This window comes from Marmota marmota, unplaced genomic scaffold, assembly GCF_001458135.2.
Source record: "Marmota marmota marmota unplaced genomic scaffold, marMar, whole genome shotgun sequence".
NCBI classification, from domain to species: Eukaryota; Metazoa; Chordata; class Mammalia; order Rodentia; family Sciuridae; genus Marmota; species Marmota marmota.
Genome location: NW_026005679.1, coordinates 255426 through 272616, shown reverse-complemented (window position 1 = coordinate 272616; position 17191 = coordinate 255426). Strand labels below are relative to the sequence as shown.

Sequence of the window (17191 nt, the reverse complement as noted above, 5' to 3'; positions counted from 1 at the left end):
ATATTTGTGTAACTTTTTCAAAGTAAATAACTACTGTGCTTGTGGTTCTTGAGATTTAAACTGAGGGTGCCATTTCACTGATCTACATTTCCAGCCATTTTGTTAATCTTATGTAGAAACAAGTTTCAAGGTTGACCTTGAAATTTCAGTCCCCCTGTATCAATCTCTCAAAAATGGCATTAGATGCATATACTATGACATTTTTACTATGAATCCCTTTTCTTGGTGCTGAGGATTTATCTTAGTGAAATATTTCCACTGAGCAATATCCCCAGCCCTTTTTTATACAATTTTTTTAAGAGAAAGTGTGTCTGAGTTGCTTAGCAACGCATCTTGCTTAGACTGCCATTGAACTCAAAATTCTCCTGCCTCAGCCTTCAGAGCTATTGGGATAAAAGGTATGTACAAATGCACCTAGCATAAATTCCTTGTTTTGTAACTTTTGACAGATAGATATCAGGGTTTGAACCTAGGGGTGATATACCCTTAAGACACAGCCATATCCCCAGACCAGTTAATGTTTTTTTTGGTTGTTGTTTGTTTGTTTGTTTGTTTTTGATACAGAAATTTCCTCAAGGTGCTTAGGGCCTTGCAAAGTTGTTGAGGCTGTCTTTAAACTCCTGAGCCTTCAGTCTCTGCCGCCCAAGTCTTTTGAATTACAAGCATAATACCATTTCCAGCTATATTCTGTCTTTACATTGAAGAATATATTATTTCTAAAAATAATTAATATCTGATGTTACGAAAATATATAGCTGGATATGGTGGTGCACACTTGTAATCCCATAGGCTTGGGGGGCTGAAACTTGACGATCCAGAGTTCAAACCCAGCCTTAGCAATGGTAAAGTATTGAACAACTCACAAAGACCCTGTCTCTAAATAAAATATAAAATAGGTCTGGGCATGTGGCTTAGGTGATGAGTGCTCCTGAGTTCAATCCCTGGTCAAAAAGAAAAAAAAAGCATATAATAATATTTTCCACAAATATTCCGTTGTCCCAGCACTATTCTTTGGAAAGAATGTCATTCTTTCCAATTTATAAATTGGGCAGCATTAAAATAAAAATTGTATTCCTAAATGATACTATTAAAAGGTACAAAGAGAAGTGACAAGGTGGGACAACTAATAACCTCACATATAATTAAGCACTTTTAATAAAAAGAAAATAATAGAGGTACCAAGTGAAAAGGAAGAAACTTGAATAACCAGTTTTGGTAGAAGAAATATTCAAAAATCAAATTATTCTATTTCCACACAGCTCTATAGTTTGTCTAAATGGCAAGTGTTTTTTTTTTTTAATATATAAATGTTCTGTGTTACTTATACAGGTCTATTTATTCATATTATTATGAGGTATATACTTATTTCTATAATTTCATAGTATACAGCAATGTGTGGTAAAATTATCTGTGGGTCAGTGATGAACTTCGAGTCACTATAATATGCAGCCTAAGCTTTTTGTAATCTAAAAATTATCAGTATTCACTATAGCATTTAAAAAAAAAATTAGAGTATACATTTCTTGCAATGTATACCCATCATTAAATGAGGCACATTTTGTACAGATACATATATATTACCGTTATGTGCAATTAAAATTTGATTGCTACATCTCAAATTTACCATATCTGTTTCAATTTAATTTGTCTTCAGAAGCACCAACCTATGACACTCTGTGTATATGTACATTTTGTATGTCTTGAAAATTTTCATTTTAACTTAGGATGCTCTGTTCTTTACTCTCTTTTTTACAGAATTGCCTTTTCCAAATTATTGAAATTTATGACTTTAGATGCTTTAGTTTAACTAGTGAAGTGTGTAGATTTATTTTTAACCTCAGCTTTAGATGGATTATTCTTTTATAGCTTTATTATTATGTAATGCACTTATAATATTCTGCATACTTAACCCCCAACCCTGACCACTCTGGACTATTAATGTCTGAGTGGAGGGGATCTCAAACTGATCCATGCACAAGACAGGAAATGGATGGAGCAGGATGCAAGACTAGTGGATAGTGAGTATGTAGGTGTCACTATTGATAAAAAAAAATATTGGTGGAATACATGTTGGCAAGGAGGAAAAGAGCAAAGAAGGAAAAAGGAAAAACATGAACAGTAGAGTTCAGATGCAATGAAATCTAAAATGGCAGCATGAGGGTAGAGTAGCAGTGTCTTTGGATGTAGAAATAAGATTTAGGGAGAAAGAAAAATGTAACTGGCACAGTTCCCAATTGAGACAGCCAGGTGAATGGGTTCTTTGTTTATCTCTTCACACCTAGGAATAGAATTTATACTTCATATGGTATGCCTCAATAGGTAGTAAAACACCATTTCCAAGTACCTTTACACTTTTGCATGGCTACAAGCTATCTTTGACAATTTCAGTTTGTTATTCATTCACTCCATTTTTTTTATTCACTTTTGCTTTAGGCGTCATTGATTTTACATTCCTGCTTTATTAAGTCTTAATCCTGGTTTATGAAGAATTGATGGAAACATATCATTTCAAACAGCTCAAGAATCTATCACTTTAGCATAACCCCAATCAACCACTAAAGTGGACCTCTAGGTCAAATATAACCAGTGTTGAAACTTCTGTATCTTAGGGGACACCTTAAATTAGGCGTCTCTCTTTTCTATGTTAGAGAGCAGACTAACTTTCCAAATATCAGTTAATAAACCTCGATGAGTTTTCCATAGACTCACTACTGATTTTAAATTGTTTACATTCTTGACACTGAGAGTGTCACTGATTACCTTTTTTTCCTTTTATTCTTCTCTCCTTCCCCCCCCCGCTCTCTCATTACAGATTGAACCCAGGAATGCTTTGCCACTAAGACACATCTTCACCACATTAAAAAAATATATTTTATAAATTTAGAAACAGGGTTTTACTGAGTTTCTTAGAGCCTCACTAAGCTGCTGAGGCTGGTTGGCTTTGAACTAGTGACCCTCCACTCACAGCCTCCCAAGACTCTAGGATTACAGGCATGTACCACTGTACCCAGCTTTTTATATTCTCTTTAAAGCAATCAGTCACAGCTGTAAAAATTAAAATCACATTTACATCACTCTTTCCTAATGTAGTAATGCATTACCAACTAAAATATTTTTTAAAAACCAATTTAATGAATGACTGCTTTTTTTTGTTGTTGTTGTTGTTTGTTTGTTTGTTTGTTTTTTTCCTCAAGGGATTATTTTGTCTGCTCTTTAGGGCTTGATGAGGTGTCTTTTTCCTTGTTTTCAGAATATCAGTGTCTTCTGTTATCAAATGGGTCTATGCTAAGTGTGTTGAAAATTATGATTCTAAACATATCATCCATTCCTCATATTTCCAAGACTATTGGAGGCAGGGAAGGAATGATATTCATAACCAACAAATCACTTTCAGTGCAAGAATAGTACTAGTGTCCAACTTGGAATGTAATCCAGATGCTTCAATGGTAAAGTGGTGTCAGAACCACCAACCTAGGTTTTGGGGACCCTCTAAAGCACCATCTATGGCTCTGAATCTTTTACTCTCCTTTAAATAAATTCTTGCTGCTTGTTTATACAATAAAGCATTAAGTATGAATTTTTCTGTGTTTTGAAGCATAACTAACAATCCACTGTTAAATATTATTCATAAATGTGTTATAGTTTTCTTCTTAATATTTACAGCTTTAGCTCTCATATTATTGTGTAATATTCATTTCATGTTAACTATTGTACATAATTTCATGTAAAAATAATATCATTTCTTTATACATGAATTTGCAATTATACCAATCTTATTGTGGAAGAGACTAGTTATTATTATTGTGGAAGAGTCTACTTATTATTCTTGTGCAAGAATCTACTTATTCTTCATTTAATTTCTCTGACAAACTTGTCAAAATTAAATTGACCAAAAGTGTGAGGTTTACTTTTATACTTTCACTTTTCTTCCATTGTTCTATTGGTAGATCTTATTCTCATATACACTAACAGAATATTCAAATAATCATTATGCTTAAGGTGATAGGATATGTCAATATCACTGACATACTCTGTCACAATAGAAAGTTTTTTACTTAATTTTATGAGACAAACAAAAACAACCAGTTAGAATAATACAAACATGAAATTTTTAATGAAAAAAAAAAAAAAGGGAGGGTTTTGTTTTTTAACCTGATTGAACCCAGGGACACTTCTCCACTGATCCACATTCTTAACCCTTTTTAATGTTTCTTTAGAAACATAATGCCTTGGGGTTGCTTAGAACCTCACAGAGTTGCTGAGGTTGTCTTTGAACTTCCTAAGCCAATGGAATTATAAATTTATGCCACCATGATCAGTTAGCTAAAGTATTTTTTTGTGTGTTTGAGGTGCTGGGTATTGAACCCAAGGCCTTGAGCATGAAAGGCAAGCACTCTTATCAACTGAACTATATCTCTATCCCTAATTAATGTATTTTTAAGGATGAAGATATTGTTCATTCAAGTTACTGGAAATTATTCTCACTTATTAATAGAGATGTTACCTATCAGAAGAGTTTATTTTCATTCTAAAATTATCATTTAATAGTTTATGGTATCTTTTAAACTTCAACTTAAACACATAACACATTTTCAGATTTATTGATATAATTACTATGCATATTTAAGGTGCATAATTTTATCTTTTGACATATGAACACATCCATAAACTAGCTCAATAATCAATTAATATATCCATTGCCCCAAAGTATTTTCTAGTACCATTTTAATGTCTCTGTCTTCTGCTCTTTTATACCACCTTTTATTTAATGAATTTGATCTTATTTACCAATGTTAATACTGGACCAGAATTAAAACTATACAGATCAATGAATTATTACAAAGGGAATATACTATATAACTACTAACTTTATCAAGAGATAGAACATTAATGATGCTACAGAAAAGTGCACTAGCCTCCTGTCTCCCTAGTGGTAACTATAACTGTTCTGTTTAAAGTATTATTTCTTTTAAAATAAAACAAATAAAAAACAGAAATGGGTTTGTTTATGTATTTATGTATTTATGTATTTATTTATTTATTTATTTATACAAAAAAGGGGGGATGGTAAAAAAAAAGTAGCTCATTATTTGGGAAACCAAACATGACCCTAGTCTTGCTTAATGCTTTGTTGGTGAAGCAAATTTGAGGCAGAATAAAGATAGCTCACAATAAAAAGGGATAGCTCAGAATGTCAGGGTTGATGTATTAAGAGTGCACTTATGAGAGGTTACCTGAGAAAGAAAGGATTGGTTGAATGGATTGAAAGAAAAAAGAGTGGATATGTGTTACTGGTGACAAGCTGGAGAGCTCAGATAGAACAGGTCAGAAAGTAGAACAACAACAGATTTAAGTTGCATGAGCAGTGCCTAGAGAGAAAGAAATTACAATGCTTGGGAGAAAAAAACAAAAAGTGTGGCACCCCTGGTAGAGCTCTAAGAGTAGAAAGCCAAATGTGTGGCATAGTTGTTTGATTGTACCATTAACTTTTGGTTCTTAGGGATTTCTAAATATGAGACCAGTGGTGTAAGTGTTATGCTGTCACAGTATTTCCTGTCTTCTCTCACTTGGGATCCATCTTTATCTCATCTCTGCATCTTCTATTTCCTTAGCAGTTTTTTCTTCCTCCTCAGATCCATTCTCCTTCTCCTTCACCAGTTTTTCTTCTACTTTGTCCATTTGCCTATTCTTCCACTGTGTCCTTCAGATTTTGATTTTCAAGTATTTTTGATTTTCAAGTATGCCATTTTTTTCTATGCTTTTCACTGACATTGTTATGGGACTGGGCATAGGCTTGTGGGAATCTTAGGTACCAGAACCTTGATGTAGGAGGCCTGTATTTTGGAAGGTGGTGGCAAATGCAGTCTAGTTTGGTGGTAAAAGCGGCAGTGGCAGCTACCTGTTGGAGCATTCTAAGAATATTATGGTATATGTCTATTCTATCAAAGATTAGAATTGATGGCTTATAAGGTATAAGTAAGTAGATAGTACCAAAACAATTTTCAAAGTGGCTAAAGAATTTTGCATAGCCTACAGAAGGGTTTGACAATTCATTCACTAAACATGTTTGTAATTTTTAATCTTTTTAAAAATTGAGACATTTTGCCTTTTTATTTGCTGTTTTTCTTCCTGATGAGCATGCAACAGTGTACTGCCTTTGGAATTAACTTATCTAAGTTGTATTGATTTATATATTTATGTGGCAGTTAAATATTTACTCATGTGAAGTGGATTTAGAAACACATTGACTGTGCTTTATTCTTTTGGTGTGTCCTTTTTCCTCAATAATATAACACTTCATTGATTCTGCCTTGTAAACCTTTTGCTACATATGTAGCTTCCCACTTCATGATCTACCTTTGATCACTACATTGATCTAAAATTTTAAAAAGTGTCCTTCAAAGATATCAGTACAAAAAATGTACAGGGAAATATCTTAGAAATTGAATAAATGAGATAACTGACATGTGTAGATTCCCCATTCACAGTATTCAGATAAGCACAACCATATGTATTGTAAGAGGATGACCTAGGATATGCACAAAAGTTGAATGAAGTATTAGTTGGAAAAATCCAAAGCTCCATGGGCTTGGGATAGTTTTCACAGTTTGAAGCAAAACCGATAAGACCTGCTCTCTGGACATGGCTCGCAGCTGGGTTTGACTCTGTCTAATGAGCTTGCTTACATTTGGTTGTCCACGAATTTTGTCTCTTCAGGATTTTGGAGACAGTGCATGATGCCACTCTTTATCCATCTCACATTTGTGAATCTTTAGCCTTTATTCATCTGGCCCAGGGTCCCTTCTATTTCTTTATTCTTCTGTGGATGAGATTTCCTTTTCTGTAATTCTGTCAAATACAGTGTGTAAGGATAAGCTCATTGGAGGATTGGCCATCTTTTGTGCTATGGTTCTCAGATTCTGTGGTGTTTGGAACTTACAATCTGTTGCAATATCACCATGTTCTATAAAAAGTTAATTTGTCTATCATTATGCTTTTGAAAGCTATATCACATTAGAAGAGAAACAGTTGTGATCACAAGGCAAGGAATACCAGCAGCCACCAGAAGATAGAATAATTCTTTTTAAGAGCCTCTGGAGGGAGTGTGGTTTTGCTAATACTTTTATATTAATCCTTTGTCATGATAATGAAAACATCTATAATTATGTAAGAATGTGTTTCTATTGCTTTAAGCTGTTATTTAGTATCAATAAGAATCCAGCCTTTTTGTTGTTGTTGTTGTTTTGGTTTTGTAAGTTAAATTGACCATATGACCGAACTGAATCATGCTAAGGTGGTAGGTTTTTATGAAATCTTTTTTTCTAAAACTAAGTGGAATACATTTTATTATTTGAAATGAGCAAAAGAGTAGGACTGACCTGATTGAAATTTATCAGACTTTTATTTATTTATTTATTTTAGATTGGCATATTTCTTTTTGGCTTCATGTTCTACTTGATCAAGAACATAAAATTTGCTGGCTTATGTTTCTTTCACCTCTTATTATGAGTGAAAGTGTTTGTATGTTTTGGTGGTTTTGTCTTTTTGTTTCTAAATTGTAGGTACTGCTATTTGAGATTTCCTCCAATGTTTTTAACTTGGTCAAAGTAAGGGGTACTGTAGCTTTCTTATATCTCTTGCTGTCTTAATTTTTTTCTTTTCCCAAATGAGAAATAACAGTTTGAAAAGTGGATATTTTCAAGGTCACAAAAAAATGAACTGTGTAAAAGTAGGAAAAATGGGAAGGAATGAAAAAGCCACCCAAGTGTGTGTTCTTGGTCTGTGGCCAGTTGAATAAGGTGGTGAGTTTCTACTTGAATGATCTCTAAGGTGAGCTGTCATTTGTGTAGATAAAAACTTGAAACAAGTCTTAATTTGTCTATGTCCAGATAGAACTGTTTTTCATTTCTAATTTGTCTGAGTATTGTCACCATGGGTATTCATGGATCTCTGCACTTTTTACTGTGTAGTGTTCAGTGACATTGAAACCACAGTAAAATTTTCCTGTAACTTTAAAATGATGTAACCAAAATATTCAGTAGAACATAATACAGTCAGTATAATAAATAATATATCCCTCTGTTTAAATGGTTTCTAACCCTGTAAATAATGATATTTAAAATTTATTCTAAGGAATATGTGGCATATAGGATAGAAAATCTTCCCAAAAGTACCCATCTAATATTGTAGCAAAAACATCACTAATACATTTTTATAGTTATTTCTCAGTATTATTTATTAAATTCGTTCCTGGCATATCATTGTCACAGTTTTACTTCCCTGCCTAAGTTTTATAATATGTTAGCATTTTTTTTTCTTTTTTGGTACCAAGGATTGAACCAAGGGATGCTTAACCACTATGCCACATCCCCAGCCCTTTTTATATTTTTATTAAAGATAGGGTTTGCTGAGTTTCTTAGTGTTTCACAAAGTTACTGAGGCTGGGTTTATACTAATGATCCTCCTCCCTTCTTAGTCACTGGGATCTTACACATGTGCCACCATGCCTGACATATATTAGCAGTCTTATGATTAATACTTTTATCTCTTAGATTTTTTTAAATATATATTTTAGTTGCAGATGGACAAAATACCTTTATTTTGTTTATTTCCATGTGGTGCCGGGGATCAAACCCAGTGCCTCATGCATGCTAGGCAAGTGTTCTACCACTGAGCCACAACCCTAGCCCTTCTCTTAGGATTTTTTTTTTTTATAACCTATGATTAATTTGAACACAAATTTTAGAGTATATTTTGGGACTTACAATGTATAGATAAATGTAGACATTTATAGTAGTTGCACAAAGGATACAAGAAAATAAACAGTCTGTGGTAAGGTTTTTTATTTTTTGTATTTAGAAAACTCATATAATATTGACTCTAATCAAATTGAAATGTTAAGATGCAAATTATAATCCTCATAGCAACAACTAAAAATAGAATAGAGTGTCATTGAAAGACTAGTAAAGAATGAACTGAGTAGGATAGTTATTTGTTTAAGAAGTTTCATAGGCCCTGTAGTCCTAATGGTCCAAAATAAGAAATAGTTCAAATGTTCTTGAATGTTGAAATGAACAATTTGTAGTGCATCCATAAAATATAATAGTAGTAATCAATACAAAGGAACACATTATTGAAACACACACCCTGATTGATTCTTATAGATAAATATAATTTAGCACCTGGATTTAAAATTATACTACATGGTTTCAGGCAGAATGAAGGTATGGTAAAATATTCACTATAGTAACTTGCTTCTAGGGAACAAAAAGTTTTGTGGGAAGGAATATAGTTTTCTTGAGATGATGTAAATATTCTGTGCTAAAAAGCAGTGAAGGTTTTTATTAATGTGTTTGTCAAAACTGTACAGTTGATATCTGTGACATTCAAGATATGTACATATGATCTCACCAAAGAATGAATATACAAGGAGTGGGACTGGTCTAGGTTGGGGAATGATTAGAAGCATAGAAGAAATAAATATGTCATTGTAATAAGCAGATGTTGAATCTAGATAACTGTTATAACAATAACTTTATTTATATACATTTTATATTTATGTGAGAAAACATTTCTGTGCTGGTTCTTAAGATCCTGTTTGATTTTGGATATCATAGATGGAGAAAGTGATTTATTCTGTCTTTTCAAAATATGTTTAATTTTAGATAATTTCTGAACCTTTACATAAATGCTTTGTATGTTTTTTATATGTATGTCATATTTCAGTGAAAATTTTGAACATTATATTTGTGAAATAATTAGGTATATCAGAATAACAGCAACAATTTGTGATTTGGTTCAAATCTCAAGTTGTATATATTTATTCTTATTTGGTGCTGAGGATCGAACCCAGTGCCTCACACATGTTAGGCAAGCACTCTACCACTGAGCCAGAACCCCAGCCCATACTTTAGATTTTAATATTTTAATATTCCCAGGCATTTATCCGTGTTTTAACACTTGGATGTAAGTCTTTTTATTTCACTCACAATTTGGTAAGCATTCTATTATTATTTATTTGTTTGTTTGTTTGTTTGTTTATTCTTCTCCATACTGGAAATGGAATCAAGTGGTGCTTTAACCACCGAGTTATAGCTTTATTTACTTATTTATTCATTTTATTTTGAGACAGGGTCTCATTAAGTTACCAAGCCTGTCTTGAACTTTCAATTCTCCTGTATCAGCCTTCTCAGTTTCCAGAATTACTGGCATGCATCATAACACATCACTTAAAACACGTTCTGTAATAATTTTCCCCAATAAAATTCTTTTCTGCAATGATATTGTTCATGATAGGCATTAAGGACTGCATCCTGTGCATGGTGTATTCTCACCCTGCCTAAACACATATCTTTTGGTACCAGTGATTGAACTCAATGCACTTAACCTTTGAGTAACATCCCCAGCCTTATTTTTTATTTTATTTAGGTACATGGTCTCACCAGGTTGCTTAGTGCTTCCCTGTTGCTGAGGCTGGCTTTCAAATCATGATCCTCCCTAGCCACTGGGATTACAGGCATATGCCTCTGTGCTCAGCCTCAATAAGTTTTAACTGGGTTTAATGAGAAAAAAAATGGCTATCAAAGATCAATTTATGCAAAGGATATCAGTTATAAAATGAAGATCATTTGGTTTGGATAACTGACCCCTAATGGTTCATGTATTATAGCTTGGTCCACAGGGTGTTGGATGTGGTGGAAATTTACAGGTAAGGCATAGGTGAGTGTTGTTTAGTTCATTGTAGAGTAAGGACTTGAAGGAAATTGTGGATCCCTTGTGGTATTTAAATTTAGTCTTTCCATGTTCTCCTGCCATAATGTGCTGCCTCACCTCAGGCATAAATTTTAAATACCAATTACTTATCAACAAAAATCTCCAGAACTTTCATTCAAAATAAGATTTTTCTTTTTATTAGTTGAATATCACAGGTACATTTTAAAGTTAGAAAACCCTGACTAACAAATTGGGTGAGTCTGAAAGGCCAAAGTCATGACCAAGTATCTTACATGTATTTGCAACACATTCATTAAAAGATGTTCATTCAAAGAATTGGATTTTAGTTTTGCTACACATGCTAATTTCTTCCAAATTAAAATAAAACAAACAAACAAACAAAAAAAAAACCCACTGAATCCTAAGTCCCTCTCTCCAGGAATAGAGATTAAATTATTTTAATGAAATTTGGATTAGGGGAATTTGAAGAGCGTTTCAGGTGACTGTACACTTCAACCAGACTGAGAACCATTAGTTCACAGTTGAAAATTTGCGCATTTTAGCCTTTTTAGGTGGTGGTTCTTAAAAAAAGGGGGTTTTCATTTTGGAAAATAAATAAATAAATAAAAGGATGATTTTCTTATATACCCAGCTGTTAAAACAAACGGCTGATGGAGGAAATTTCTTCTGAGTAGATCTATCTTGATCTCTTGTTTTCATACTAAGAAATTATTCCATACAAAGAATTTCTAGGTTTAGCATAGTTTAAAAATTATAAGTAGACTGCAAGTAAAAAAAAAAGAATGAAAGAAGATGCAGATATATTATGTGTGTTATGTACATTTTAACTATTATTCCATAATGAGAAATAAACAAATGAATCATTTACCTTCATTTCCTAAACATAGCCCAAATCTATTTACCTAAACTTTTCCCTATTTTAAAAGAGTCTTCAGTGTTCTCTTGAAAGTTTTTTAATAGTAAAAACTAGTAAAGGATGTGAAGCTAAAAAGAATTGTGCTTCTATTACAAAGTTGTCGTTCTTCAGTTCCACAAATTCCTAGAAAAGTTGCATGATTATTGTGGCCTAGCAAAATCTTTGAGTTTTTGAGTCAGGCTGTAGTGATTCTGAATCTCAAACCTGGCTAGCTTCTTAGAACATATGGTCTTATAAAATTTTATGAATTGAGAATAGTTACATAAATGTCATCTGAAAGAAAAGGAAAGGGCTGGGGATGTGGCTCAAGAGGTAGTGCGCTCGCCTGGCATGTGTGCGGCCCAGGTTCCATCCTCAGCACCACATACAAATAAAGATATCGTGTCCGCCGAAAACTAAAAAATAAATATTAAAAATTCTCTCTCTCTCTCTCTCTCTCTCTCAAGAAAAAAAAAGAAAAGGAAAGGAAAAAGGATATGAACTGCAAAAACTCCAGTTTTTCATCATCCCCTGTATCCAGGCCATTGACAATGTTCTTTAGTATTTGTTCTTATTGACAAGTATATGTTTGCCAAGACTTAAATCTAGAATGGCTTATATATTTCAGCCAGCAAAATAGAGCGAGTATGTAAATGTACTGGTATAATGCCTATGCCTAAAATGTCTTGAATTCTCCCTGATTATTTATTGTAAAGCCTAACATCTCAAGGTGAAGAAGCTCAGATTAGGCTTAAGAAGGAGAAGATGTCACGTGAATGAGAATGAAAATGCCACAGTGGACCACAGGGCTACCATATTAAGTAGCAGAGTATATGCCTAAAGGAGCCTAGATGAAATCAGTATAGCCCAGCTAAACCCAGTCTAAATTGTGCTTACCCATTTTAATCCTGAATTATTCTGTTTGGGATAAATTCTAATATTTGATAGCTCATCAACAAATATACCCAATGGAAAAAGGGTGCCAGAATTTAATACATGCTGATTTCAAATTATCTGAGTAGAAATTAGAATGCAAGAAATACTACTTTTATTTTTCCTGATTTAATGTTGAAAGTCCTATTAAATGATTTTTAATTATGTAGACATGCATATATACATGAAAATATGTTACTGGTATTTAAACTCACATCATACTCTATACCAAAACAAAACAAACCAAACAAACAACAACAACAACAAAAAAAAAAATAGACAACCATAGCACACATCTAGGGTGAAGGCCCAGTGGCAAAGTAAGAAATTTTAATCTCTTCTTTCACATCTGAATTTTAGTGTCAAGTCATAAACAGATCTAAAGACATGAGAGTCCTTTCCCTTGGGTTCACATCACACATTGTTTATAGTTTAATATCTGGAAGGAGTTGAATCTTACCAGGCAGCAGTTGGGATACTTTGCCTGCCATTGGGGACTCTCATCTCATAGCACCCTGCTGTGTCTAATACAAATTATTTTTTTAAAATTTGGTTCAAAGAAGGGGATTTGGGGAGGAAGACATGTTTTCTCACCTCTGATAGGAATGGAGGTTTCATTTCATTTTCTGAGGTCATGGGAACCAGAATGCTCAGATACACACTTGCAATGTGGCAGTCATTTGCCTCATGTGTTTAATCAGTTCAATCAATCTGATTTCCTGCTTTTTTTTTTTTTAACGTGTATCCATTTCCTTTCTTAGTTAAAATAACTGACCACCCTGCTCTGAAATTTCTTTTAATTTCACACTTTATTTTAACCTTTGTATTACTTTTTTGATAAATTATAGGTCAGATAAACTTGGGCAAACCCAAGGAACTACCATATACTGGAGGTTTGAAAAAAATGTCCTCAAAAATTAAAAGTATTCCTGGTTTCATAGATTTTTTTTTTTCTTACCAGGGATTGAACCAGGGATGCTTAAATATTAAGTCATATCCTCAGCCCTTTTTTATATTTTATCTAGAGACAGGATCTCTCTGAGTTACTTAATGCTTCACTAAGTTGGCGAGGATGGCTTTGAACTTGCCATCTTGATGCCTCATCCTCCCATGTTGGAATTACAGGCATGTGCTTCATTGATTATTTTGAGTTTTATGCATGAAGGTATGAAAAACTCTTGTATTGTTATTTGTATATTTGAATGCAGAAATAATTCTTATTGCAACATGGTATAATAATAAAATGCATAAATTCTTTAAAAATTTGAATTTATGAGCAATATTTTTTCTTTAGTGTTCTACTTCAGTAATATTCATCAGCTTTCTTTGGACCATTGGCATTTGCATCACTAGAGAGCTTGATGCATATTCAAACTAGACTGCACCCCAGAAATACAGAATCACAGTCTGTTCTTTAATAAATTTTTCAATTCATGGTTGTACACATTAAAATTGAGAAGCACTCTTCTAACTCAATATAAAATTCTCTTCTGAGAAATATGCATAATTTATCTTATAAAATATAAACATAACAATTAAGATATATATTCTGATGTTTGCCTTAATTTTGCATTTTATTTCATGGAAGTGTAGTATATACACTGATATTTTTGTTGCTTGTTTATTTTGTACTTATTTCATTCTCTTTTGAATGCATTTTCTTTCCTCAAAGATAGGTAATACATTAGAGTACACCACTCTGTTGAAAAGTATATTGAATTTTGAGGTCACTCTCCTATGTTAGAGCCAGTTCTTCTAACTCTCATTACAACTTGTGTCAAATTAAAATCATCAATTTATTACAACTTGTGACAAGTTAAAACTGTCAATTTATTACAACTTTAGTCAAATTAAAACTCTGCCAACCATGATCATAAGGTTGATGTTATATGTATTTATTCATTTTTATTTCAGGAACCATTAACATTTAGGGATGTGGCCATTGATTTCTCTGAAGAGGAATGGAAATACCTGAATCCTTCTCAGCAGAATTTATATAGAGATGTGATGTTAGAGATTTATAGAAGCCTGGTCTTTCTGGGTGAGCATAAATTTCCTTCTGAATCCCTAATTCATTATCAATAGGTATTTTTCTTCCTTTGTAGAATATATCTTGGCAGCTTCCATTCCACATGATAAAATTTCAGATCCTTCTTTTTAGAATAAAGATCAGGCATTGGTGTAGAAAAGAAAATGTTATCTAAAGTTTTTTTTTTTATGTTTAATCTATATTTTCTTTACAGTTTTGATAGTTCAAAGCAGTCCTCACAATCTAGAGAATGCTTCCAAAGTATATTAGTGCTTCTCCCTAATGAGGACAACATTAAGAAACATCAGTAGTTACAATGAGATTACCAAAATGTGTCATATTCCATTTTCCAATAAAGCCGTCTTGCTGTATTTAAGTCTGCCTTGGTCACTGTTCTGTCCCAAGAAATAACTGTAGAATTTGAAAAAAAAATTGACACCAATGATATATCCAAGTGGGTAGAAATCAATGAAAAAAATAATAAACTGTCAAAGAGGAAGCCACAGTTTAAAATGTTAATTGAGAAGCCAAAATTCAACAGAAATGCTTTATACAAACCTCGGTTTATTTATTTATTTATTTGCAATCAGTTAAGAGCATACCCTGCCCTGTGTTTACCATGCTTCCTAATTCTAGAAGCTCCTTCTTGTTCTCCAATAATCTCACTACATTAAAATTAACAAAGTACTCCCTAATGCCTTTGAGGATTTGCATTATCTGACAGAAGTTTATTGATCTTCCTGGGGTGGGGGTGTGCACGGGGGTGTCACTAGAAAATCTGTGCATATGTCTGAATAATTCTAAGTTAATCCATTGTAATACATAATATTGTAGAACAGTTTCTCTAATATAGTTTATCTATTCAGATTTTTTTATCAGAGCTTTTTTTTTTCATTTTTATACCCGTATGTTATAACTGAATAGAAATATTCATGACTTCTTGCTTTAGGACAATATTAAGTAAAATTAAAATACACATAATCCATGTGCCTATTTTCAATTAAGTTATATATGCTTTTACATACTTGTGTAAATATTATCCCTGTTTTGTTTATGATTTATATATAGTACTTTGTTTACTTTGTTTATTTGACTATTCATATAATTTATCTAAATTTTATTATATAAATACATATAAATGTGTATGGATACTGCAGATTGAAATCAGGGTTGCTATAATACTGAGATACATCTCCAGTTTTATAGTTTTATTTTGAAACAGATTCTTGCAAAGTTGCTGAAGCTGGTTTTATATTTCCATTTCCATTTCCCTGCCTCGGCCTTCCCAGCAGCTAGAATTACTAGCATATTCATCATCTCTACATAAATGCATTTGTTCTTTTATGTAGGAGTAAAACTTAAGTATTTCAAAGGTAGCTTACAAAGATTTCCACAATTCTATTTATCTTTTATATATTTTTCAAATTTTAATTTTGATAAAAAACATTAACTAACTTACTTATACTTAAACCTACAGTCTTACATTCAAATTGTTTTGTAACATATTTCTAGAAAGTTTATTTTTACACAAAAATAAAATTTATTTATCCCCAAAACAAGTGCTCATGTGTCTGTCACCCTTCCATCTCAGACACCATTTCTTCTTGCTTGCCCTAAAATTGAGGGCTAATTACTCTCAGTTTTGTTACATATGTCTTACTCATCTAACTTCATGTTGAAATAAAACTATTGAATATTGTAGCTTTCATTATTTTTATATCAGGATACGTTTTCTTTATTTTGAATGGTTAGTTATTTATGTACCCTGGATACTCCATACAACTTTTAAAGTAATTTATTTCTTCTTGCTAAAATAATATTGAGTGTTTGATAGTTGTTTTGTGTTATTCTTAGCTTATTAAATCACTTTGTGTGGTATAGGGCCTTTTTTCTTCTATCATGGATGCTTAACAACTGAGCCACATGCACAGCCCTTTTTAATTTTTATTTTTGAAACAGAGTCTTGCTAAGTTTCTAAATCTGGCTTTGAAGTCACATTGACGAATTTTTGGTTACAAATTTCCTTTGGAGTCCCAACTAATTATAATAGAAAAAAATTCCAGTATTTAATAACTATTAACATTTTTTTATTGTTCTTTTTACCTGGTCCCTTTGGGATTTTATTTCCATAAACTATTTAAAAGATTCTCTCTCTTTTTTTTTTTTTGGTGGTATAGTGAATTCAACTTGGGAGCACTCAAACACTGAGGCATATTGCCAGCCCTATTTTGTACTTTAATTAGAAACAAGGTCTCACTGAGTTGTTTAGCACCTCACTATGGTTGAAGCTGGCTTTGGACTCACAGTCCTCCTATCTCACCCACCTAAGCCACTGGGATTGCAGGCATGCACCACCACACCCAGCAAGATTGACTCTTAATGTAATTGACTTTTTTTTTTTTTTAATTTTTTATTGTTGGTTGTTCAAAACATTACATAGTTCTTGATATATCATATTTCACCCTTTGATTCAAGTGGGTTATGAGCTCCCATTTTTACCCCATATACAGATTGCAGAATCACATCAGTTACACATCCATTGATTTACATATTGCCATACTAGTGTCTGTTGTGTTCTGCTGCCTTTCCTATCCTCTACT

General features: G+C 32.7%; 1 protein-coding gene across 1 annotated transcript in view; it reads left to right on the top strand.

Annotated features, from left to right (window-relative positions):
• Positions 1–17191, top strand: part of LOC107160840 (zinc finger protein 239-like) — an 81440-nt gene that overhangs the window by 30012 nt on the left and 34237 nt on the right. The window contains 1 exon segment of the mRNA XM_048797581.1: positions 14477–14603. Coding sequence (XP_048653538.1) covers positions 14477–14603 — 127 coding nt within the window.